Here is a 26378-nt window from a genome sequence, read left to right as displayed (position 1 = left end):
GCTGCGTGAGTAGGTTAAACGTTGAGTTTTATAAGGGCACCCACGGGGTGACCAGCCCCTCCCCACCCAGCCCCACCCAGCCCCTTCCTGCTCGACGGACACAATAATCCCCTGTGGGCTGGTGTAACCAGGAAGTTCCTACCAGTATAAATGTGTCGTAACCCTCCACCACCCGACACGGCCAATCAGCAAAAAAGTGTCACGTTGACAAAAGACAAATAGTTCACTACTTTAGCCCACCGGTGTGTTGAAGCGTGAAACCACAACATTTACAATTTTTGATTACGACGTTTCGCTGGTAATTGCATCCAGCATCATCGGGGAATTCGGCAGAATGGTGAGGCTCTGCTCTTGCTCCCGGTCATAAATAGAGCAGCAGCAGGGTGACGTCATCATTTAACTCATCAGGTGCAACGATTTGAGGTGGAGGGGGGGTTATTGTAATTATATACTAGACTAGCATAAGTACCCGGCGTTGCCCGGGTGAAAAATATATTTCTTAATAACCTTACATATATACACAGATGGGCTGCTACCCCTGCCCCCCCGCCAGCCACGATCTCCTCGGCCGCTGTGCAGTAGTATGTACGGCCTATAGTGTGGTGGGGTGTCGAGGCCTAGTAGCGTGCAGAGCCTCCGGCCTCGCCTAAATTGCCCACCCGGCTGAGGCTGGGTACCGGGGCCGTTACCCCCCCCCCCCCCCGCGCTACAATAATACTGTGTAATCGCTATAATTTTATTATGTACCGACCCTATAATAGTAATTGCACACATTGGGGTGGCGGGGGAGTGAAGAGGACGTGAAACTTTGATGAATTTACCTCAGAGTCGCGTGGTGGGTGTCGAGGCCTAGTACCGTGCAGAGCCTCCGGCCTTGCCTAAATTGCCCACCCGGCTGAGGCTGGGTACGGGTCCCCCCCCCCCCCGCTACAATAATACTGTCTAATCGCTATATTTTTATAATCTACCGACCCTATAATAGTAATTGCACATTGTGGTGGGGGGGGAGTGAAGAGGACGTGAAACTTTGATGAATTTACCTCAGTCGCGTGTTAATGCGTGCGCCTATTTTTAACGGGAATTAAAAATGGCGTCCACCCCGCGGCGAATGCGTCGCTACCCGTTGCCAGGGGCAACCGCCGGACCAATCGTGTCTCGCAAATCCCTGACATTTCGTCCAATGAAACTGCGTATGGTCCGATACACAGACACACACACAGACAGATAGACAGATTTGCGATTTTATATATATAGATTAGTAATCAGGCAATTGTTATGTGAGTTGTAGATTAGTAATCAGTTGTAATGTGTGTTATTGTAATTATATGCTACGCTAGTAATCAGTTAATTAGTATTTGTTTCCCCTATAAGGAATTGTAATATGTATTATTTATTAATACGCTTCCAGGCCGCACTAAGCCTGTAGCTGTCTGAGCGGTTAAAGTTATTTCTGTTTCTCTCATCTACGCCTCTATATAAGGAACGAAACAGGTGGACTTCTACATAAATCTGGCTGTCGCCTGATGCTGCTCGTTGTAATTACTGGCGAAACATCTACTCAGATTGTAAATGTTGTGGCTTGGCTCTCCAACACGTGGCATGTTCTGTTTACGTGACAACCCCTACAAGTTGGCTGTGTCGGGTGGTGGTGGGTTTTAACAACATATTGATATATGTGCGCGATCTAACCCAAAAAAAACCTTTTATGGATGACATTGGTCGTGAAAACCTACGTGTTGAATACAGAATTATTAGGAAGCACAATACAGTGGGACCTTTGGGGGGAAAAACACACACAAAGGCTTGAGAGAATAACTAAAATATTTAAAAGCTTTATCACACATTAGTAAATTGTACAATCAAAGATGCATAATTACATATTTTTACAGAAGTACAGTATTCCAATCTATAGACGCCAGACCTTTGTGAACAATAGTATTTGTTTATGTACAAATTCTGTGCATTGTTGAACAATCCGAATTATTTTTTGTAAAATCTTCCATCAGTTATTGCCTTAAATACTCAAATATTGCAAAAGAATGTTTTAACGTGTAAAACAAAATATATCCATAATATAATTACGAAATGGCATACACAACCAGGACAAGATGGCAAGGTGTGCTAATCATAACCGACCAAGTAAAACAGAATACGAACGCAAACACGTGGACAGACACGTGGACAGTGTGCAGACAGAATGTTCTTCAGTTTCTGCAAAGTGACATCGTTTTGCTGGTGCGACTGCAGCCGTGAAACGGAAGCGGGCAGCAGCAGCAGCTAATCTTAATGTAGCCGTGCAGAGCCGGACCTAGACCTTTGGGGGCCCTAAGCAAAATTTGGTTGGAGGCCCCTTTGATGTATAATTTTTTTCACCCACGAGCTAGCAGTGACTCTAGGGGGCCCTTTGCTGGCCACGGGGCCCTTTGCAATTGCAAGGGTCGCTTAGTGGCTGGGCCGGCTCTGTCGCCGTGGACTCGTCTTTTGAAGAGATGACTTGTGCTCTATTGTGGAAAATTGAAATGTCGTCATCTGCAGACCCCGCCCTCCACCATGAAATGAATATTTGAATCAGTCTTTTTTATGTTCTGACATTTATCTGCGCATTCAAAATAAAAATGCACGAAACGGTAGTTTCCATACGTGGTAATGCTATGCATAAAAGCGTAGTAAAGTAAAGTGATGGTAGCTCTGGACAAAAAGACCTCGTTTAGTCATGAACAGGAACTAAAATATTGAACAGGAACTAAAATATTGAACACAACCATTACGCACTTTCAATTGATTCCAAAGAAAAAAACACCTTGCCCAACTATTAAAACACTCCAAGGTATTTCGTTTTAATGAGCTACTTCACACGTCAATTTTAATATTTTCATAATCGTATTTTTTTCAAGTGCCAATGTAAAACGAGCTTGTTTTAATTGGTTTACTAGCATCACCAGGTTGAACAGTTACAGATAGCAGATAGTGTGACATTACATGTTCACAACTGAATTAGATTTTTTTTTAACCCCGAGTGTTTAACAATCCAAAGAATATTTTAATACAAATGCAATACTGAAATTTTGGTTTCTGGTTCACCTTATTACCTAACGTGCTTCAGGCTACTAAAAACTTTCAAAGTGTTATCACGATAAGTGATTCTTTATATTTTATTGTTGAAAGTGCACGTTGCATATAACTGCACAGTCCTTTTTAAACAAGCCTATGGCTTTTTTGCATCAAAAGCAAAAAAGTGAATAGAATTGTAGATTTGGATAACGGTTTGAAGGTGTATTGAACACCAATAAAGAAAAAAATAAACATCAGGGATGAATGCTGTAAGTTGTACGAACACCGTGAACTCTAAGCAATAAAAACAATTACATGTGATGTATGAATGTAATCATAACGACTATGGCAGGATCATGAAATTATATTTTGTACCATAACTTGTAGCTTTCAGAAAGTAACATCTTGAGAATTTACAGCAAACGCCTATCATTTTTCAATATGCAGTAGTCCCTCGGTTAACGGTGGCATCGGTCAACGTTTTTTTCGGTTAACGTTTCACCAACCATAGGACCCCAATGGTTTCGACCAACGTTAACATTTTGATTAACGGTAATGTTTATGTTCTGCAAGGGGGGGGGCAATTTCAGCCAATCAGAGTGCTCGTAAGTGGGCTGAGCCATGTCCCCAGCCAATCAGCGATGCCCATTGTTTACATTGTTTTCTCTTGTGGCAGTGGAAAACAGCTCTCTTGCAGACTCAGTGATTTTTACCCATTGTTCAACCTGTGCAGTGAATTCGAGAAACAGCTATTTCGGTGAACAGTAGTTTTCGTGAAACGGATTAAAAACGTTAACCGAGGACCTACTATCCCCAATAAAAAAAAATAAAAAATACGAATTCCAACAGTGGCTGTTCAACGGAAAAACTGCCCTCCAGCCAATGAATGTCCAACAAAGGCTCAGAGTTGTCGGGTGGTGGAGGGTTTTAACGACACATTTATATATTGACGCGATCTAACCCAAAAAAAAAAAACTCTTATGAAAGGCTCAGCCACCAATGGTGAGACGAACACCACTCAACGCTCATGAGATTAGGGAAGCACCGGGTCCTGGCACGTGCGTGCGTGTGGATCACCGGTCACAAATGTTCCTGCGAGGCCACGCGGTGCACTCGATTAGTGTCATTGGGTCACATGCTACGAGCGTTAGAACACTCAAAACGATTTACGACAATTTGTAACGTGAACCTGCGAGGCGCTACGCAGCTGTTCCACATCTCTTTGATACGTTAAATCGTTTTGCAACACAAAAATATACACAACGCGGGGAAAAACCAATGCAGTATTCAACTCACAAAATTACCTTTGTAAATGTATACAAATATGACAAACTCATGTACCCGATGTTAAACTTTTTTTCAAATCATCTGAACATGTGATGACTAACAATTTAATTTATTCTATACTGTATTTCTAATATATAAATCAATATGCACAGTATATTGCGTAGCTTTCAATACCAACAAAAGAACGTATTTGAACAAAAATCACGGTTCTATTTGGCAAGCATGTCCTCATCAGACTTAATTTTTCTGTTATAATGATTTACTAATCACTTTATAAACAACAGCAATAAGCTATGTTGCGTATATGGCGTTTTGCTGCTGTGTGTGCAGACCACCAGACACTGACAGATGTGTGGAGTTTTTAATCATAAACGTGAATATGTATTGCTTTTGTACACAATCACTCTTTACGATAAAAAAACCCTCCTCAATTTAAAACTATACGCGTCACAATCATCTTCATAGGATCACGTGATTCTGGTACAGCTATTGCTGGCTATGGAAACAGAGGATGGCAGGAGATATGGTTAACAACACAATGGGATATAACACTGAATGAATAGTCATTTACCAATCCATGTACTACCAAAATGCACCGAACTGTTCGGTGTGCATTGGTAAAGGACCAGAACCAGTTCAGATATCACTCACCACAGATGTAAGGCAAGGCTCGGAATCACACCCAGGTCACCAGATCCATATCAAAGTGTGCTATGCGCTACACTACCACTCTCCACTGAAACAACGATGTACAAATAAAGAGCAGCAGATTTAGGGCGATGGTGCAGTGTTTAGTGCACGATAAACCAGCCTCAACTAATATTAACGGTGACATCCGAATCAGTCCTAGCGTGCCCACGTCACCAACTCGTAATGACCAGCATGGTAAAATAGTCAAATAATTCCCCATAATCGACAGTGTGGCAGCCTTCTAGCTTCAAGACTGAAAAATGACTGATATGTTATAAAAAAAAATAATAACCCATGCACAATAATTGGAAGTTGATACATTCCCTTAAGCAGTTTTTAATGTTTTTGGAATTGAATCTTCACCGAGATATGGAGACAGATGTTTCAGTACCTCATGGACATCAATTCTCTCTCTTCTAAGACACTGAGCCAAAAACAGTTAATCTCAGTCACATTTTACATTCACGTTGGAAAGATAGGGCAGCCTATTCATTGTCGGAAGTGTTTGATGGTTGCAGCCAGGAGTGATCTCAGACCACATTGCCACCTCTTGCGCACCCAGGTGGCCCAGGTTGGGGACTCCATAACCAGTGGAGCGAATCAGAAAAAGCACAGAAGGGTAAAAAAAAAACCCTTGGTTGGCTGGGGCAGTGTGGACAGGCTTAGGCCTGTGGAGGTGAATATGCTGGGGTCGTGTCACCCTTGCGTGGCCTCGTCACTCTCGTGCACATCTTCCCAACAGCTTCACGGCTGATCGGACTTGACACAGACTGAGTGAAATGTGGCAGCTCGCCACCACACCACCCTTGAAGTCACTAGCAGTACTGGACTTGGTTTTGGTTGAAACTCTAATGAGATGGCCTTCGGCCACTTGTTTTCCATCAAAGCAGCTGTTTAGGTGCACACAAGCGTGAGGTGACTGGCACCCTACATCTATCCTGAAAGGTGTTACTCGTAAAGGGTTTGAAAACAGATTGCTATTAAGATATATACAGGCAACGGTACTGTTGAGAATAAAAAAAATGTATCGGCATTATTAGACATGAATGGTAACTTTGGTTACTCACCAACACGATTGGGTAGTACTTGTCTACAATGTTCAAGAAACAGTGCAGCCCATTAGTATGAATTTCAACACCAAATAAAGTATATGTTTATACATAGGCTTTCATAACCAATATTGTGATTCATCATTAGTTTATTTTGGGTCAGATTGTCACGTAGGTAGCATGTCAATTTACAACTATAACCATCCTCCGCCTGATAGAGCCCATCAAATCAAGTTGTCACGTCATGGACAAACACGATACGTGATTTGGTTTATCAACAAACTGAAGGATTCTTTAAACAAACTGAAGGATTGTTGAAAAGCAATAAACATTTGTTTTTGGCAATCATCAAAATGTCTTCTTGCTTTTCAACATTTCTCCTCTGGTTTGCTGATAAAACCAAAAAATTGGCTACATGTGCCCCCATGTGGCATGATTTAATTGGCTTTGTCGGGGTAGTGGAGGGTTATTGTTGTAAATTGACAATATACATACACGATTTAACCCTGAAGAAACCAATTATGAACCAATAAAGTTGCTTTATATTTTAAATGCTCAAACATTTACATAAACCCTACTCTGACCATCTCCTACGACCTACGAGTGAAATAAACAGTGTATTACCACACGCTTTAAGCTCACACCACTAAAACAGTGTGGTCGTGGCACGTTTTGGCTCTAGCTGTGCTGACATTACATATCGACACACAGGTGTATGGATACGGGGGTACGCCACCACGGACAGAAACACTAAGGCACAAGCACACTGTCAAATACACACACACAGATGCACAAACCTAAAACACACGTATGGGCGTAAAAAGCAGCCTTCAGAAATATCCCTCAACTGTTCACCCCTAAAAATTCTAAAATTATCATTACTCCTGAGAACATTGTTTTAATATTTTCTACAACTTTCATACAAATAAACACATTTTAAAATTCACGTAATGAAAATACCACCACCACCACCAATATCCGCACGCATCAAGCAGGGCCATTAGATATGCCAACATACACAAATGTTTGTAATAAAATGTAACCTTTTTGGAGCAGAGAGTAAAACTTGACACCGCTAAAATTACTGCGCTTCACGTGTTTTTTGTCTAATATTTGACAAATCTTACTGACTACAGACACCTAAAGGACCGTGAAATGACTACTATTTTAACCTCCAAGTATGGACACAAGTAATACCGTAAAAACATTGGCAGCCACAACAATCTACTGACGAGTCGGCGGCAGCAGCAGCAGCTGTAGCGGCAGCAGCTGTGGAGTGCGCAACCCGCTGTGGAGTGTTCCACCAGCCCAACACCACCCTGCGATCACACAGCAAGCTCAAACCAAACCCTGCGAACGTCATGACCTGCCGCGCCTGCAAGTCGTAGAACCTTAACACGGTGGCTCACCAACATCAGAGTGGGGTAACGTTCTATTATTTTAATTGCTGAAGCCACCTTGCCACGAGGGCAATATCGTGCCCCTCCAGTATTTTTTATGATTACACCAGGGTCATTGCAGAGTTAAAAGTTTATTTGATACCACAATTATACGCCACGTTACTGTTCCTCTCCCCTCATTTACTTGATATAAAATATTTGATATCAAAGACCAGGTATTGTAATTAGGGCATTACCCTTAAATATTCGAAGGATCAGAATCGAGACAGTGGAACTCTTTGTATAAAGGGACACCCTAAAGGAACAAGTACACAATGTGTATAATCACCACACATGGACTATTACTTTGGGTTGTATGACAGGTTCACAGTGTTGTCAATGAGAAAAGTGCATTTTCCTGAGTTAAATCCCAGCATGTGAGGGAACCCCCCATTTTGAACGTAGTACTTTCTTACCCAGGCAAGAACAATTCACGTTAATGGATAAGTATTTGAGTGAAAATAAAAAAAAAATGTCAGATATAAATTCAAATGCTCGTCTTCAGTTGTCATTTGTACCCAAGAGCTGCGAAGGCAAAGTTGCCCCCTCAGAATCATCATTTCGATTGGAGGAATCCGATGAACTACAAAGCTCTTTTTTACAGACGTCCAGTCACTATGTCGAGCCGTGAGGGGTTCCCCCAGAGGACAGCGCCCACTGCACTGGCGGAGCCATCATAGGGGCCTGGGTCCGCTCAGCCGGAAGCTGGGACACGTGCTGCCAAACAGTTTTACATTGCAGCAAATTCATCTGTTTTGCCGCATGGACGGATATCACGATTGTGATGAGGAAAAAGATTGTGCACTTGTTTTTTAGGTTTTCCCTTCCTTTAAACAATAAAGTGTACAACATTTGAATGTATTACCCATATAGTTTAAATGGCAACAATGAAGTTCCACGGCACAATACAATTACGTATGTTCACAACAAGTAGACATTACTACATGTATTCGTTGCAATAATCAATTGCCGTTTTTGTTGCGTTACTTTAACTGCTTAAAAAATTATGCGTCATCAAACAGCACTCAAACCAATCTGTACCGACCCTGCCGATGACTAAACCGTGCAATAAAGGAAAGTGCAAGAAGAACACCACACACCCAAGCCTTATGCATTTAGATTATGATTTACACTAACTGCACTTAACTCCAAAATGCTATTACAAAAGTCCTACCCATGACTATGTTTTCAGTTCTGTCATTGGTAAGAAAAGTATTTTCATAATGCTTTGAGAACGTCATATTTTTGTTTAAAGATAATCTCGAACGTCAAATACACTATACTGCTTGAAAATTGCGGGCCACATTATTGCAGGTAAGCCGACAGTGTCTACACCACTGCGAGCTGAATTATATTCATTTCATGAATAAAAACAGCTAACTGCTGATATGTCACAAATATTTTTCTTTAACCTTATTGTTTGAATTTATATTGGGCAGAAATCTGAATAACTTTTTTGCTTGAAATAACCTAAATGACATAACAACTACACACTAATTCAAAGAGGATCAATGACTCGCATATCACAGCAAGACGCATTGTTGCGTAACAGGTGATAATAGAAACCAGAATGGTGGGTAACTGGCTCAAATTGACTACACTGACGTGGTGCAGCCACTACTCAAGAGTACAGTCACTCGACCATGCGGACGATGGGATGATATCTTAGGATGCAGTCAAGGCAAGAGCGCCCATCGGTTACGAGACCCATGATGCACGGCAGTTAGTTCGGTGTGACTGGGCTTGGATTGGCTTAACTTGGACAGGTGGCGAAGTGAATTACGACTCACAGTGGTATAGTGATCACCTTGTTCCTAACTGGTGGGACAAGTACGTGTGGAGCGGGAAGGACTCCTCTCCACAGCAGGTGATGAATTACTTTCTTACCATTGGTAAATTTTGCATGCTTTTGAAATCAAGCTGCTGATTGTCTGAAACCGTGTGCAGAGAACTGATTTGGAGCAATTAGGTAGGCAGCCAGGTAAAATGGCTGAGAGTGGGGCTGCTCTTGCATTGCCGAGGAATGGCTAAAGGCTGTGTATAAAAGGCGACCTCAACACAGAGAAGGCAAAGGAGATATCAGCAACAGCACGGTGGTGGCGAGCTGCACTGCCAGCAGTAGCCACAGCAGTAAGGACACACAGTCGACTCAACAGCCCACTGCCAAACTTTGCGCGAGTTGTAATTACTGGCGAAACGTCGTACTCTGTTTGTAAATGTTGTGGCTTGGCTCTTCAACACACCAGTGTGCTGTACTAGTGACGAATTGGCACGTTCTGTTTACGTGACAACCCTTACTAGTTGGCTGTGTCGGGTGGTGGCAGGTTTTAACGACACATTTATATATTTACCCAATCTAACCCAAAAAACCTCTTATGAACAAGTGGGAGTTTTGTGGTGTATGGGTTCTGGTTGTTGGGGAGTCATGGGCCCTCAGGCTCCATGCTGATCTTCAAAACCAGAAAATATAACAAAGGGCAGAGTAAAATCACAAGTGTGTGAAACCAGAGTGTAATCCCAATTATATTGGCGGATAGTCAGGATTTTCCATATTCGGTAGGCTTTAATCCAAGCAGCCTGGGTGCCTAACGATGACTGAGGCAACCTCATTTCAAAGTGTCTGAGTTTGAGAATGCGCGAGGGCATAGGCATGAGTGTGCCCTGCATTGTCTATTTTCAGTTTTTAGATACATTCCATGTTTCTGCTTCACTTTACAAAACTGCCCTACCTGGTGGAAACCATTATGGTGGCCTGCTGCAAGATAAAGACAACCCATCCCTACGGAGTGTCTCACAGGTGAGAGCTAGTCTGGCGCACATGCAACTCCACCCATCACACAGTGACCTGGCTGATCACGTGACAATAGTGATGCCCGTTCTTAGCAAAACATGAACACCAAATGTTCCGTGTGACCTAATTAGCTGACAGATGCAATGTAATTGTGTGATTAATGACACGACATCTCCATTTGAAAAAAACATGGCAAGTACGAACATGGTCACGAAGGAAGGTTTGTAAAGAATGGAGTTGGGCTCATGACTGCGGACAATGCTGACAGCAGATCCAGCGACGCACAGCACCCTCGGGTGTACCTTTCAAAAGGACGTTTCGCCTTCATCAGATTTGTACCCAGCCATAAGCGAGTTTTTACTCAAGTTTCTGAATGTTGGGGTAATGCTAAAACTACTGTCATACAGCCTATCAGGCACTTCCCATTCAGCCGTTCATCAGGTTATCCTCTTGGCCCACACGTTTCAAAGTGTCCCTTTTTGCGATTTCACCACGGAACATGATTTCTTCAATACATGTCCTTAAATATTTCTTGCAGAAGGGGCGGCAAGGCAGTGTCCGCTTCGGTTTTGCGGATATTGTGCACCATTTGCGCGTGCTCCGTTACCAGTTGCCGAAGGTCCGAGAGTTTCTGCAGGAGTTTGGGGAATAGGAAGGGGCTCTCGGGGTGCGTTTTCCTCAGCTGAAGGTCCAGTGCCTGTAAGATGCGGTCCTGGATGCGCTCCACCGGATTCACATTGATCAGGCCAGGGCGGTCTGCCAAAACACAAGAGCAGGCGTGGTCATTTTTATGAGACGTGAAAAGTAACATGAAACTCAAGAGGATTAAGGATTATGCATTACTTTTATTGTGCTTGTTTAACACAAGGAGGCCTCACACAACCCATGGGCAAGATTTAATAAATGATTACACATATACGCAAAAAACGAATTCACTATCAATAATTCTCTCTGGCAGGTGAAGGGTGATGTGAACATTTAAATGAGAAGTAGGGAAAGTATTGATAACCTGGGTGAGCAGAGGGATGAAGAGTTACAGTGGTATTGTTTGCAATGTTAATAAGGTGTGAGAGGCTACCTGAACAAGGGAGATGATTTGCATTACCCATTGGATTGACTATGATTAATGCGTGCATGATTGTGTGTGCACACAAATACCACGTGCGCCTGTCTCAGCTCGTGATTGATAAATCACCTATGAACAGTTTTATAAAAGCATACAGTATACACAAGCTTCATGCGTGCATACACTGTTGTATTTTCACATGACTACACGCGCACTCTACATTGCTGTGGAGCAGACGCGGCCCATGCTCGTGAGTAGCATTTGCAAGCAGTGCCAGTCGGATTAAATTTGTGCGTGTATTTGGTGAGTACACACATGAAGGACAGGATAGAACTGTATGAACAGGAATATCGGTATAAGGGTGTCAACAAATATAAGGCACCCAACGTGTCCGTGAAAAACACACCGAAGGACATTCAAGGTCAAACCATACATTTGGGGATTCAATCCTTTGCAGTTGTTTATCCGACATTCTGTTTGTTTGGTAATTGATACAACACACCCAACAAAATGAGAACATCAGCAGAAAAGCAGCGGACAAACTCCATGACCCCACCAGCCCATCCCCAACCACACGCCGTGAAAACACATGCACATGCTCTTTCTGTGGTTGCATAACTTACTGTAAAACTTTCAATCTCATTTTTTATTTACAAGGAATGGGACGAGCCATGGTCAAGCCATGCAAATAAACATGAAATGGCGAAACTGTAATTTAGTGAAGACACTTACAAATATATATTCATGAGTAGTTTAAAAGTATATTAATAGGGAATAAATCTTATAAAATAAATATATAGTATGGATAGATGTTGAACTTCTTTTGCACCGTTCGTAGGCAACCATTCTAATCGGATCTACGGGAGAAATAACAGGTTGTGAGTAACTGATTTAAATTTAAAGGGCTAGAAAGCTGAAATATGTCACAAGTATTGTTGAGTCTAGGCTTTTAACTAGAAATATATGAAGATACATATGTATTTTGAACACCACAACAATGGGGACAAATTGATAAATGTTTAACATTTTGAAACTAGGTCCCTATGAAAGTGGAGATTTTGAAGGGTGCTAAGTGCAAATGATATAATACATTTCATAAACTCAATAAATATTAGGTTTGTTTCTAAACTTGTGATGCTGAAGGTAATAAAAACGGGCAAATCATACCGAGTGGTAGGACTCTTTTTCAGGAGGATCCTGCTACAATGGATTTTTATTTTAAGATGTTTTAGTAAATTTCTGATGAGTTTATACATTACACATTTTAAAAATGGTGCTCCTATAACAAGCCCAATTCCCATGCTATTTGACTCCATACAGTGGATTCCAACGAGTCTAAAATTAAGGAGATGTTCAACTAGAGCAATGTTCTTCATTGCAAGGCCCGTGGGCCACTCAGCAGCCCCTGGTGGCCTTTTGTCCAGCCCCTGACGTGCGGCCCAACAATACACAAATGTGAAAATGCCACCATTGTGCTGTCAAACCCCAATAGTTTCAAATGTGTGGTGGGGGCTTCACGCAGATGATGTCTTATCGATGAAAGTGCCCCCCCCCCCCTCTGGAAATTAGTAACACTCGAAATTAAGAGCTACACTGTGGCAGCGAGCACATGCACATTTCCTCACCTCCACACAAAATGATGGCGGCCATGTACAGGGCGAGGTCCGTATCGTCGAGTGACAGTGCGTTGAAACGTATGGAGAACTCAAACTTGGGCTCCATGATTTGACAGAAGGGGGAGCGGAGGGAGCGCAGGAATTCACGCGTGATGAACGCCGAGCCGTAAGCGATCAGAAGTCCGTCCTTGTTGATCTGGGCCGCCAACATCGCGAATATCACCTCGTACACACCGTACTGGCACAAGGGAGCAGAGTTAGGGGACTCTTGTTAAAGATCCTAAGATGGACATATACTGCCAAAACAAATTCACCGCAATCAACACATATATGCAAGTGTACTCTTGATAATATTACTCTGATAAAAAATACCAAAAAATATCAGTAATTACCTGCCATTACTGACATGAAAGCTAATGGACATGACAACAAATATTTGATTTATGGCAACAATCATATATATTCCAGTTGAGAAGTTAGATGGTGATAAAATCCAATAAATCGTATTAGAATAGATGTGGTCCCACGCGACTATTATTCCATATTACCAGCAGTTATATGGCTCAATAAATGTGTAGCTGTATTGACTGTGAATATGGCATAGATACTACAACTATAATACCCACCACCAATGCTTAATCTTTGCCAATTCAGGAGTAGTCATGAAAAGCTACAAACTCAAAAACTACCAACTTTCATAAAACATTACATTTCATTATCTGCAAAGGTGTAGAAGGCTGCTTTTACAAAGAAGCAAATTTGCTGATTATAATTATCTTCAGATAATGAGAGAAAAGTCACAGTCCATGTTTACAAAGTGGAACGGTGTTCAGGTGACGTAGACAATGCAACACGTACACCAAGTTATATTTTTGGTTATTTTGGTAAAGTCACGTAGATAGAAAATAAAATAATACATTTTAAATAATAAAAGCAAAAAACCCACGACGTTTTTTTCCCTCCGCCTGATGAAGACCGCTTGTGTTATGATCGAAACGTCGTGGGTTTTTTGCTTTTATTATGTTTATTTTATTTTTATTTTCTATCTACGTGACTTTACCGAAAGAACCAGTCACGAAAGTTTTAAGTCAAAATTTGTACACCAAGTTACTCATGTGCCACATTCACCATTGCAAACCACACTTGTCGTGGCTGTGTTCACCAACGTATGAATATTGCAAATCAGGATTGACACAGAGATAGGGCAATTACATCGGTTCATGTATAGGCAACAGAATGTGGCACCGCAAAAGCCATGCGGAAGCAGTGGCTAGGCAATGACTGATAATATTAATGAATGAGTACTCTGTGTAAATCTCTATGACGGCTTACAGACTGACATGGCAGTACAGCTTTTGCTCATTCACTGACCAATAACGCACTCAGAATCACACAACAAATGTATTTTGTTAAATGTGACGGCGAGCGGTGGAGTAGATATTCGCACATTGCGCGATGGTCCCAACAACCTGAGTTTGATTCTTGGCCACAGGGAATACCAGTGGGGAGTTATATTGGACCCTATCCAGGGCACTCATTGTAAACAACCCCGCACTACGTCTATATAAGTAAACATACATTACACAAAATTCTTCCAAAAGCATGCTTCTATCTGGTATGTACAGTACAGTACTTTATGTATGTTACATTTCCAGAATTTTGGGTTTAGAAAAATTTGCACCTCTTGGCATCATAATACCTAATATGAAGATAGGATTTTTGCTGAATATACTTTTTACTTGTTAACCATTACTTAGGTATGTATATAGCTACAATGAGATGTTTAAAAATGTGTTTAAGATGTTTGATGTAAATTTCACGAACACGATTTGGCATATGTTCAATTGTCGTTTACAATAAAAAGGCTTTTATTATTCTTAGCTCCAGAACACACAACTTAATGCGTGTGCCCTTTTGGCTTTACACGCATTTTTAAAACATACCTTGAGTAGAGTGACTTGGTCATTTAGATCAAGGATCATGAAACCGGGGATGCTCTTGGCAAACTCCGTCACCTCTCGGACAGCCTCCACCAACCGGTAATGACAGCGGTTAAAAATCCTGATCTCCGCCGCTCCTCTTGGAGGAGTAACCTCCTGGTCACCAGACATATTGCCTTCCGCGTCGGCTGCGAGTTCGGTATCGGTGACGCCATTGGCGGTGATGAACACGCAGTCCGTGCCCAGCACTCGCCCGCGTGTGGTGCTGTCGCAGGGGCCCCCTCTTCCATCGCAGATCGTCCCTCCACAGGCGCCGCCGCAACCTCCGCCCACACTCGCAATATTCACACCGATGCTGCCGTGATTGTGGATTGTGCCGTAACCCGACTTCTGGAGGATTGTGTCTTCAGCCTGAGCCAGAGACTCGTGGTCATGAATCACCACCTGCTCAATGACAGACAAGCTATATTAGCAAAGTGGCTATCTTAGTGAAATCTTCATAAATAAACGTGCAAATACAGTGCAATATACTAAGGCTGTTTCAGCATTTCAGAAGCTCTCACTATAACTTTCACAGTCTCTGGAATGCAGCCTCTATTTAGCAGCTTAAGAGATTAGTGTCAATACATAATTAAATCGAGTGCTGTGACAGTAGAGCAACATGTAAATTGTTTAACAGTTTTACCTTTATTAGGCATAAGCAGAACTCTATAGGCCTCGTTGCTGCATCTCGAGTAAGCATTCATTGATTCAACCCCCATGCCTCTCTGCGCAGCAATACAATAGCCATGATTCAAATACGCTTTTATGTTCTCCTTTTAAATGTTTCTGTACGTTTATGCCTCGTTTGCTGTGTAACGTTAGGCTCATATATCAAGAGACAAAGAGTTGCTTTAAACAAATGAATAGTTGAATTCCTAAACTGAGACAAAACTGGTCATCACTGCCAAAAAAACTAAAAGGTTTAAAAAAAAGTCTTAATATCTCTTTCAGCTTACAAGAAAGATTCATTTGCAGGAGGACGTTTTTATTTGAAATGGAAAATTGTAATTACTTTGGCAGATGTGCACCCATCATCATAATGTTAAGACATTTATGGTGACTCAGCATTAGAGAACACAAATTAGTCACAAACACATCGAGGAAACCAAATGTAGACAAAGATATTCTGTGAACAATGCTTGAATATGATGCAGCATGCAATGTGACAAAGTACTTCATATTCAGGTTGTGTCAAATGTATATAAAAAATACATATTTGACAGCTCTATACATAATTTAAATATAAAAAATGGGATATTAGTGTCTTTCAGTGAGAATAAAAAAGCAAAATTTCACATCTGACAGCTCCTTGAAATGTGGTCTATGCTTTGAAACATATTTCAAGAGTGCTGTGACAGTTTGCCTTCTGATACAATTATATCAACACATAAACCTAATCATGTGGATAATGCAATTGGTGGCTATTCTGTTAATATTCTAGGAATTTTAAAACACCTGTAATTGCATCCAATTGCCCAGTCTAAATCCAGCAGTGATATTATTTACACGTTTTAACTATGGGTTAAACCCAAACAACGACACATTTCCATAAAGAACGTGTTTAAACATAGTTTATATCATACGGATAAATTATTTTCTGAAAGAATACAAACATATTATTGAATTTTGCGTCATACTTACAGCGTTATTTTGTACTTTTCCAGCTAAAATCGCCTGAGCCTTGGCCTTGGACAGTGGGAATATGCGGAGGTAGGCCTCTTGTACGAGGCGAGCCAGAGAACGGAGGTCGCTCACAGCCATCCCCATCCCCTCGCCCGCCACGCTGCTCCCACCTTGGCAGCCTCCGCACACAGACACACTTGTCGCAGCGGTGGTTTTCGTCGCGGAGCCTGCGGTAAGGTCTGGGCGTAGGCTGCCCCCGCACACCTCAGCAATCAGACGCTTCTTTTCTGCCTGAGGCATGCGCCCAAATCGGATTGCTACACACACACAGACAAGCCACAAATGAGACACCGATGACTAAGCTACTGATGCACTCTCTCAAAAGAGTGCAAGCAATATTATAACAATGTTATCATCCAAACACAAAATATTTACGAGTCATAACAGCTAACAGATACTGATGATCACTCAGAAATGCTCTCATCCAGTCAGAGCACCTACAGCCAATGACAACTCAAATCCCAAATGTGGTCTCACAAGTGCCCCAAAAATGATGTATTTTGAGCTCCCTCCAGTCACAAATTAGCCCCACAGATGAAGCCAGGTTATGCACCTGCTGATAAGACAGCCTTCCCAAAGTGCTACTAATCGGCTCTGGCCTCTGTATAATCAGGCAACCGGTCTGCGGGACACCGTTTCACTGTGGTACCCTCAACCCGTAGAGCTACCATGGGAGGACACACGCTGACTACAGCCATGGCAGAAAAAATACTCGATCAAATACTGGCTGACCTCAACCGGGTATAAAGACAAGGTGGTGCCCATTCAGAATTCCTATAGTACGAGGTGGTGGAACTTCCATACAATGGCGGAACCAGGACTTTCAGGTAGGGGGGGGCAACCCCGCCAGCAATGAAAAATGATAAAGGAGTTGTTAGTAAGTGAGGACTTGTCCCTTGCTTTTTATTTGACACGTGTGCGGCAATGACGCAGCCATCGATCGAGGGTCGAATTCTAACCGCGTGTGATCGGTATCGCGCTCGCTGTAGGTATGATGCCTTCAGGGAAGTTGTGTACTCTATACGCAACTGCGCGCAATTCTGTAGGTCACTTATAACTGCTTTGCCGTTACTTATTGCCAATAATGGACTCAAGACTATTGCTGTATCATCTCATAGAGTCCCTTGCACGTAATAATATGCTACACAGTGGTAGTGGGGGTCGCAAAATGCCTATTTATTACTAATAAACCCCAATGATCCGATCGAAATTAGGGATTTCGATTGGATCATTGGGGGGGCATGTGCCCCCCCCACCCCCACTGGCTCTAACAGTGCAGGCCGCGATGTGAAGGTGTTTAAATACACCGACCATGATGAAATTACCTATTTATACGTGTTTTAGGCCCTATGTAAATGTGGCTGGGAATATCTACCTTCATGCGACATTCCGACACCCAGGCACTTCTGAAAGCGGCAGTGCTGACACTTGTTGCGACTCTTCTTCTGGATTTTGCAGCGTTGGTCACACTTCTCATACTCCAGCTTCATCCTAATTGTTCTTCGGAAAAAACCCTGTGGAAAGATGGGAAGGAGGTGTGAATACAGGTGACTGAGAGTAAGTGGGCCAAAGAGGGCACAGGGAAATCATACAAGCTGCACACGCTGCAGTGATCTCGTTTAATCAAGGTGGTAGCATGGTGCCAAAGGTTACAGTTCAAGATTTGACATCTTCTGCTCAATTACAATGCATCAAAGTGATCAAAACTTTTTTTTTGCAAAATACCTTTCAGCTGTACTATTGATACTGTGGTTTAAGATTTTCACATGGCATTAATAGTGTCCCACCCTGTCAGCAAATGACCCTGGAAGAGGACATTATAAGAACTACTACACTTAGTACACTTAGTTACTACTACAGTAGGCCTCTTTATTTACACCAAGAACATAAAGTAGTAAAAACATATTTTGAGAGGTAGCCACATGTGGTACATCAGCTGGATATTCTGCAATTCATGCATTACAAGTGCGCTATATCGGATGGTGTATATTTACTTTGCGAGAGTAAGGGTGATACGTTGCTCTGTTGGCAATCTTGGAGAATTTGAAGAAGGACCTACCTTGCATCCCTCACAGGCGTGCACTCCGTAATGGAAGCCCGAGGCCCGGTCCCCACAAACCCGACACTCGATTGGAAGCAGCACTGAGCCCAGTCCATTAGCAGCTCCCTCCTCCATGAGACATGTTCTTTTTAGACCAAATCCTGACCCCTCCTGCCCAACTGCAACTGCATTTGGGCCCAAGCCATTGCTGCTTATTTCACCATCACCAGCATCCAGGTCTACCCCCTGACTGGGTTTACATGGCGAATCAACTGGGGTAGAGAAGGAGACAGAATCTGATCCAAGAGATTCTGGAAAACAAAACAAAATCAATTACATTTTAAGAGACAGTCAATACTAGTTACTAACCACTGCAGAAAGCAATGTGGGTGGCAACTAATAATGTATAATATTGGAGTAAAATGACTTGTGGATATATACAAAGAATAACTATTGAAGGACCTTTATGGGAGTTTACTGGCAACAGCACGAATATAACGAACTTATATAGAGTATACAATCAAGGTCAGTGATAACACTGCAGTTTATAATCAAATAGTGACATTACTTTTCATATTGGTTAGGATGCTAGATATGTGGATCACGAGTAAAACCTCATTGTGTCAGCTGCCAACTCCATGCAAGGACTTGAGCCTGGTTTTTGTTGGAATTCAGCAAAAAGAGAACAGGGCCTTTACCTGTGCACACAGATTCCCCCAGGCTGCAGGCAGGACTCACTGGAGCCACGTCCCCTGGTGACACGTCCATATTGGGCAGGCCCAGTGGCCCACCCAGGCCTGAAATACACATGTGCATAAGTAATACACACTTAGGAAAAACTGCACGCACCTTACGCCAAAACAAATGCACAATGTTAAGTTGCGTTTCAAAAAAGGCTTTAGAAAGAGACACTTGAATAGCTTATGGAAACATGCAGCACAGTAATTCAATCAGTGACACTTACATAATCTAGTGTATTTTTTTTAGTGTAACTTATTAACTTACCGGTCTACAATTACTTTGCAAACATAATGCATGAAAATGTGAATAACAGCTTTATCTATTAGACAACACCAGAGAGCATTTAGTCGGTGTTTACTACTCGAGTACTTGCGATGACATACAGATCAGGAATTTTGGCACTGACAATTACAGTTTTACAAAAGCTGAACGTATGAGCATGGATGGTAGATGCTCATTACTACACTGAAAGACAGAACTACATATGGATGGGAAAACACACAAAAGTTATATATAATATCATAGTATCTGACAAGAAATTGTAAATGGATTTGTGCAGGACAAGTCAACAAGAAGGGATAATGGTCAGTGGTCAAGGTTAACGACCGAGTGGCAGGCAAAGGAGAGGACGCGCTCAAGAAGATGTTCACCATGGAGACGCAGCAATGAAATCAGCTTCTGTGCAGGTGCTGGATGGATTGTTGTATCACAAGACCATGAAAGATGGCGGCGGCTTGGGGAGGCGGTCCTCATCCAGCAGTGGGTAGACCATGGCCAATGCTAATGAAATTACAGTCAAAAAGTCAGTGCCTCAATTGCAACATTTGTAAAATTTTAAACACTATATGCTTGTGGGTGAGAAATGACATCAAACCCTGCAGATTCGGTGCTCCGTAAGCCTATGACATAATTAGCATTGAATTTGCGTACTTATAACAGCATTCGCAGATAGTGCTTGGCCCCCTTGTGAGAGCATGTTCACTGTGTCTGGGTACAGAACATCAACATTGCCTTTAGCCAGCATGTCAACTCTCCATAGAAACAAGGCTTTATTTGCATTACTTATCCAAATATAAACACTTGACTAGAAGCAAATGTAGATCACAGAGAACCTAAAATGTAACCCTCACAGAAGTTACTCTTGAACAAATATCCATATATATTCCTCATGCCTATAATAATAACTTCCTTATCTATCTATCCAGAAGAGCCACACTGAATCGGAGGAAGGTCCTGCATTGGGTTTTTATTTAAATACTTTTTTCAGCCAATTCATGAGTATTTAAACAAATGGGAGGAAACCAGAGCACCCGGAGAAAACCCACATGTGTGAAGGGGGCAACACATTTTCTTGTGATCCACCACCTCGCTTCCACAGTGCTGGATTACAGGCATGTATAGCCACCACTGTCTGCCTATATTGACTATAGGTGCCGATAACATTCTTTAAAAAATGTAACCGCATTCTTTATGCCTACAAGTTTGTCTAAATTGTATGCATAAGTTTTAAGTAACAATGGCAGTAAATAATTCTGAATAAAATTGTAAAACAGTTATTTTTTCAGTTTTAAATCAGGCAGTGCTCTATATCTCTCGAAGTCAAAGGATTCCTGGTTACGGCTTCCCTGGAAACTTGTGCCTGTTCAGTGAGGAAAGCTTCACTGAACCTCTCTTTCAGGAGTGTCCTGATTGGGAGATTTATGTTCTAAATTGCTCTACGATGCACGCAAAAATGTTTTAAAATTATCGCCGTCGTTAGTGAACCGAATAATTCACCCCACGTGGAGTTTGAAGCTAAAAGCAGCAACAGGAATCAAAGCCCACTGGCAATTACTAATATTACTATTTGTCTGGTGGAGTAGGCACACAATAAACACCTGCATGAAAATATTGAAAATAAATGGGTGGTTGCCCTTTAGGTCCACTTGCTTCATACATCATTTAGAGCCTCGTATTAACTGTGTGATGTTCAAGGGCATCACGTGTCACGGTGGGGACCAATTGCGCCCACAGGCGGCTGCTGCCTTCTGCCCGACGGGTATATAAACAGCTCAGCGCCATTTGTGCAGTTTAAAAGATCCTGCGATATTACTCTCAAGGGGCGATCATCACTTTGTTGTTTTCAAAACCACCAGTGTCAAAATTAGCCACAACATAAATGGCAGATTGGCTGAATTATTGACATTATTTGAATGGCATTTTTAATGGTGCAATATTGTTTTGCAAGAAGTACTTGAAAATAACACGTGCATTAATAAGAATAATTGTTTTGGTGCTGGGGCGCACGCTTGCCTGGACTCGTCAAGTCGACGAGTTTATCTGCTACTCGTGTCAGCAGAGACGGGTGAGCAGCGCAAGAGAACTGGTTGGGTTAGCTCCTTTTATGGAAGTAAAACCAGCTTTGCTAAAATCGACTTTGCTTCCTCATGGGAATACCAGCTGGTTGGGTGGGCTTAAAACCAAATCAAGCCATTATGGAAGTCATGTTGACTGGGGCAACCAATCGGAACTATGTTTTTTTAAAAGCGCCTTTACATCTTGACTATAGGGCAATCAATCATGTATGCAAATCAACGACCATTTATGAAATTCATATTTTAACTTTAGGCTAATATAACGGACCGTAATAGAAGGCACATCACAATCGTTTGAGCATAGTGCAGTACAACAATGTATTTCGCCGCACTGCCCTCTGCTGACAAAGTAGGCCCACAACAGCCGAGAGCGCAGGTTGGGTGTGTAGCAGAGGTTGCAAACGGGTTTTGATTCCTTACCCGTACCCGGCCGCACCAGGGTCGCAAACGGGTACCCCGTACCCTACACGATACCCGGCTACCCGTACCCGGCCGGGTATCGGGTAGGGTACGGGTACCCGTTTGGGACCTCTGGGATGAAGCCATGTTGCAGGCGCGGGTGGGTTGATTCTAGGAACTTGAATTGTGAGAAGAGACAAGACGTTGGGAAACGAGTGACAAACGGCTACTCACCAGTGACTCACGGCCTACACGTACCCGTACCCGGCCGCACCAGGGTCGCAAACGGGTACCCGGCTACCCGTACCCGGCCGGGTAGGGTACGGGTATCGGGTACCCGATTGCGAGCAGTGGGCATCCATCCACGCACCATCCAGGGACAAAACCCCAATTAGCTTCCGAAATTGGGCGAATGTCCGGGTGATTTGATCACAGGCATGAGAATACGAGTCAGTACAGTGGTATAACATAGACCAAGGAGTCGGCAACCAAAATAACAATACAAGCAATTCTTGTTTTTAAAGTTCGGCAGGAAACTAAATATTTAAAGAGTCGTCAATGCAATGCAAATACGAGGCGGCGGTCCTGAATACAAAACGTCACGAAGCAGTCCTTAAAGAGCCGCACGTTGGCGACGCCCGAGACGAAAATAAAAAAAAACGTATCCCTACAAACTTGAACGGAAATCGTCGTCGTTATGCACTTGCAGATGGTTGGATCTGGCTCGCACCCCGTGTTTGCCGAGCCCGTGCACTGCTGTGAACCCGCACGCGTGATGCGGGCGCATCCGGCAAAGCCCCGTGGCCGCCTCCTCCTCCTCCTCATCCCGAGGGAGCCTCGGGCTGCATGGCGGTCGATTGTTTACCCCAGCAGCACTATTGATGCTGATGCTGCTGCACTCTCGCTGTTACGACGCAGTTGAATGTTGAACTTCTTTCGCACCGTACGGAAAAGCCAACCGTGCTGCCAAATCCGAGGTGCAGTTGCGGCTGCTGCCTGCATACACAGGGGCTCTTATCTTTCCCATGCGTGTCGCGCGCGGCCTGTCCCACACCAGATTAAATCTTAGCTACTGAGAGAGAAAGACTGCTAGTACAGTCATTGGCCGTTTTGCTTTCTCCATCTTTTCAACGTGTTGTACAACACGCTGCTTCGATGGCAAAATGCCCGAAGTTTTGCTCAACGCACCTCGAAATCCTTCAGCTTCTTCACGAACTGAGAATTGCCGTGAGTTCCTCAATAAGTTCCCGGCTTCTTCGGGAAACGTCCGGCGGCATGCCGGAAGGAAGACAAAACACACCGGAGGAAGAAGACGAGGCTTTAAACTTTGTCGTGTGCTCTTCAATGGGGGAGGTCAAACAGTACGACGTTAGTGACGCCACTGACGGCCTCAGAGTCCACTTAAAAGCCATTTAAAGTATCGTGTCACCACAGGCACGCATTGACGATCTCCAAACTAAAAGTAATTCACAGACCTGTCACTTTAAACCACTTAACACCGTCGTGCAAATAGTTACATGTTGAAATCAAACGCGATGTTAATATGAATTCCGTACAACCAAACACAGATCCCCAGAAATGCGCCCGATATCATCACACATCGAAAGCTAAGCAAGTTTGCAGCCTGGAGAGTACGTCGACAGGCCACCACCACCATGATGAACGTTCGCAAGGTTTCCACAGGGATGGTGCCGCGTTATGGGCATAAGAGGGTAGTGAAAGCATCATCCATTGTAATGTACCTATCAATATGCGCTACCCATGGGCTCTTTACCAGCGAGGTACGAATAACCCCAACAAGTTCACCGATCCAGCAGTGAACACTGCATACCTGTCAAACCCTTATCCGTGCCCTACCTTATTAGACCAATTCAAACCTTATTGGTCATCGCGCGCCCTTATACATCTCAACATTCATCCTACAAAGTCCCATCACAAGGGAGAAACACAAACAAATAGACAATTTTTCTGCCCGTATTGAAACGGCCGTACGCCGTATGGCCCTAAACACTCAAATTTCCTGTACAAGAACACGGGTAAATCGTATGGGTTGATAGTTATGGGACAGGTTCCGAAGGGCTGCTTGCTGTACGTGTAAACACAACCGCAGCAACGAGTTGGGTTTTGTTTAACTAACCTTTGTGGTTTCACGGCGAGCAGCCCCTTCTCCGCTGTGTGGCGCCACTCGCGAAATTGGGCCCCCACCGATCGGAAGAGTTTCCATAAACGCCGCGTGTGGGTGCGGAAATCAACACTCCTCTGTGTGGGGTGCCCACACGGCCACCAATGCCACACGTTCACCGGAGGAGACTGCACGCCCCCCCCCCCATACCATCCCGATTCTTCTCATCGCCAGTGATGCGCACAGCCTCCTGGCATGTGCACGCACCATCACCGATTGGAAACTACTTGTGCGTTATAAAAGGCGCGTCCAAGTTTGGCCACGCCATTGCTCAGATGTATACTCGCATTGTGTGAGTATTAGGTTTCATGACATATGCGTGGGGACGCTTTCAGCCAGCAGTGGATTAACAAAGGACCACTCTGTTCTACGCAAGGGTGGCACAGTCGGGTTTTTTACAATCGGGTTTAATTGTGTTTTTATATTAAACCCGATCATCTGCGATTGGGAGAAATCCGGTTTAATTGGTTCTAATTGCAGAACCGCACTTCGCCAACTTCTCAACGATGATGGGCTTCATCCATTCCAAGCTAAGGAACTCACTGGCGCCCACGATTGTGGAGGAGAAGCTCCTCGTGTTCATCAAGACCAACCTGCCCGCCGCATTCTACGACTACCCCGTGCCCGACGGCCCCCCGAGTACGATAGCAGCACCGACGAGGAAGCAGCCTAAGCTTATCAAGAGTTTCATATTCATTAAACCAGGTTTAAATTCCCCGAAATCGGGTTTAATTGTATTAAATAAAAAAACCCGATGCCTGCCGCTGGAAAAATCAGATTTTTTTTCCACCCATGGGTCTACGGAGTCAATTGTTGCGTGGGGTTTGCCAGCCCGGGCTATCGATGTGCACCGCGCCACCTCACCGGCTTGCACAACCCTGTCTGGGGGGTGGGTGGTGGTGGTGTGGGGTGTGGGGGGTAGACGATGTTGTGTGGTGTTGGGGACGTGATGACAAGACTTCAAAAGTCTGCAACCCCATCACGCACATGGCTGGACCGCGGTGTCCACTGCGTCTAGGTCGGGACTCCGTGTCCCCTCGTCTCGGAAACTTTGCGAGGCGGTGAACACCTATAGACCCTACGCCGCTTATAGGACGTGGTGTATCATTGTAGAGAGAGAAGGGCGGGTATGATGACTCAAGCAAAGCCCAACCGCAAAGTATAATCCAGTGACAAGCGAGATTACACAACAAACGTCACCACAGAGTTTGTGCCAGGCTAGGTGCACCTTGAGGCCATCACGTGGAAGTGTGGGAAGGTTCTCTGCTGGTAGGGACATAGGACATAACCCAGACTTTTTAGGAGTTGACCGAGATTATTGGCAGATTCGCCACCTGTGCCAACAAACACCACAATAACAACACGCGCAGTAAGACGACACAGACTCGGTCAGCAGCAGCAGCAGTCGCTATAAACACGGCGGACGAGTGGCAGGCGATGTTCGTGGCGGTGTCTCTCTCTCTCTGGTTGTGGTGCTCACACGAGGCGAGTGCCCTCTCCTCATCATCATCCTCGTCCGAAGAGGACGGAGACGCCGCCACTTTTGGTAAAGTTCGGCTCATGGTGCGTCATTTTGGCGACCTGGTGACGACGTCACACACGACTCTCTGTACACACACACCACGATATCGACCAAACTTTACCCCGGACTTTTAATTGAAACTCGTTACAGAGAACAATCCGGGAGCGACGAGATGGATGATGATGATGCTGCTGCTGCTGCTGCTTCGAGAGAGAGAGACAAGAGCCGCGGATCCGACATCGCGGCTCCATCGCGGCGCGCAGCTTGGTAACGACGCGGGGGGAGGTAGGGGGTGGTAGGGAGAAGCGACGCGAACTCCCCGCTCACGGTGGCGACGCAAGCTCGGCTCGAGCGCGGCTTAGCAAGCGCCGCCTCGACGCGGGCGGACAGACGGAGCCGGACACTGAGGAGGGGAGCGCGGAGGAGACGCGCCACGAACCCTACCTCTGCCGTGCGGGTGGCGCCGAGCGGGCCTCCCTCACAAC

At 43.9% G+C, this 26378-nt stretch overlaps 1 protein-coding gene across 6 annotated transcripts; it reads right to left on the bottom strand.

The window, feature by feature from the left end:
• Positions 1-1811: 1811 nt before the first annotated feature.
• Positions 1812-26378, bottom strand: LOC133350674 (peroxisome proliferator-activated receptor delta-like). Of its 6 annotated transcripts, none has more exons than XM_061565293.1 (10): positions 26338-26363; positions 23378-23443; positions 20087-20216; positions 19394-19492; positions 18714-19006; positions 18030-18168; positions 16613-16911; positions 14933-15373; positions 12999-13227; positions 1812-11063 (listed from the first exon to the last, which is right to left on the bottom strand). In XM_061565293.1, the coding sequence occupies exons 3-10, from the start codon at positions 20187-20189 to the stop codon at positions 10816-10818; spliced, it is 1851 nt and encodes a 616-aa protein (XP_061421277.1). In that variant the 5' UTR covers positions 20190-20216; positions 23378-23443; positions 26338-26363; the 3' UTR covers positions 1812-10815. The 6 variants fall into 6 exon arrangements, with proteins under 6 accessions (XP_061421277.1, XP_061421278.1, XP_061421276.1 ...); XM_061565294.1 differs by having other exon boundaries at positions 23378-23440; positions 26338-26360; XM_061565292.1 differs by lacking the exon at positions 23378-23443 and having other exon boundaries at positions 26338-26378.

Source organism: Lethenteron reissneri, chromosome 34, assembly GCF_015708825.2.
Source record: "Lethenteron reissneri isolate LAM-NWPU_2019-01 chromosome 34, ASM1570882v1, whole genome shotgun sequence".
In the NCBI taxonomy this organism is placed as follows: domain Eukaryota; kingdom Metazoa; phylum Chordata; class Hyperoartia; order Petromyzontiformes; family Petromyzontidae; genus Lethenteron; species Lethenteron reissneri.
Note: the sequence above shows the minus strand (reverse complement) of the source record. Positions and strands in the feature narration are given on the sequence as shown.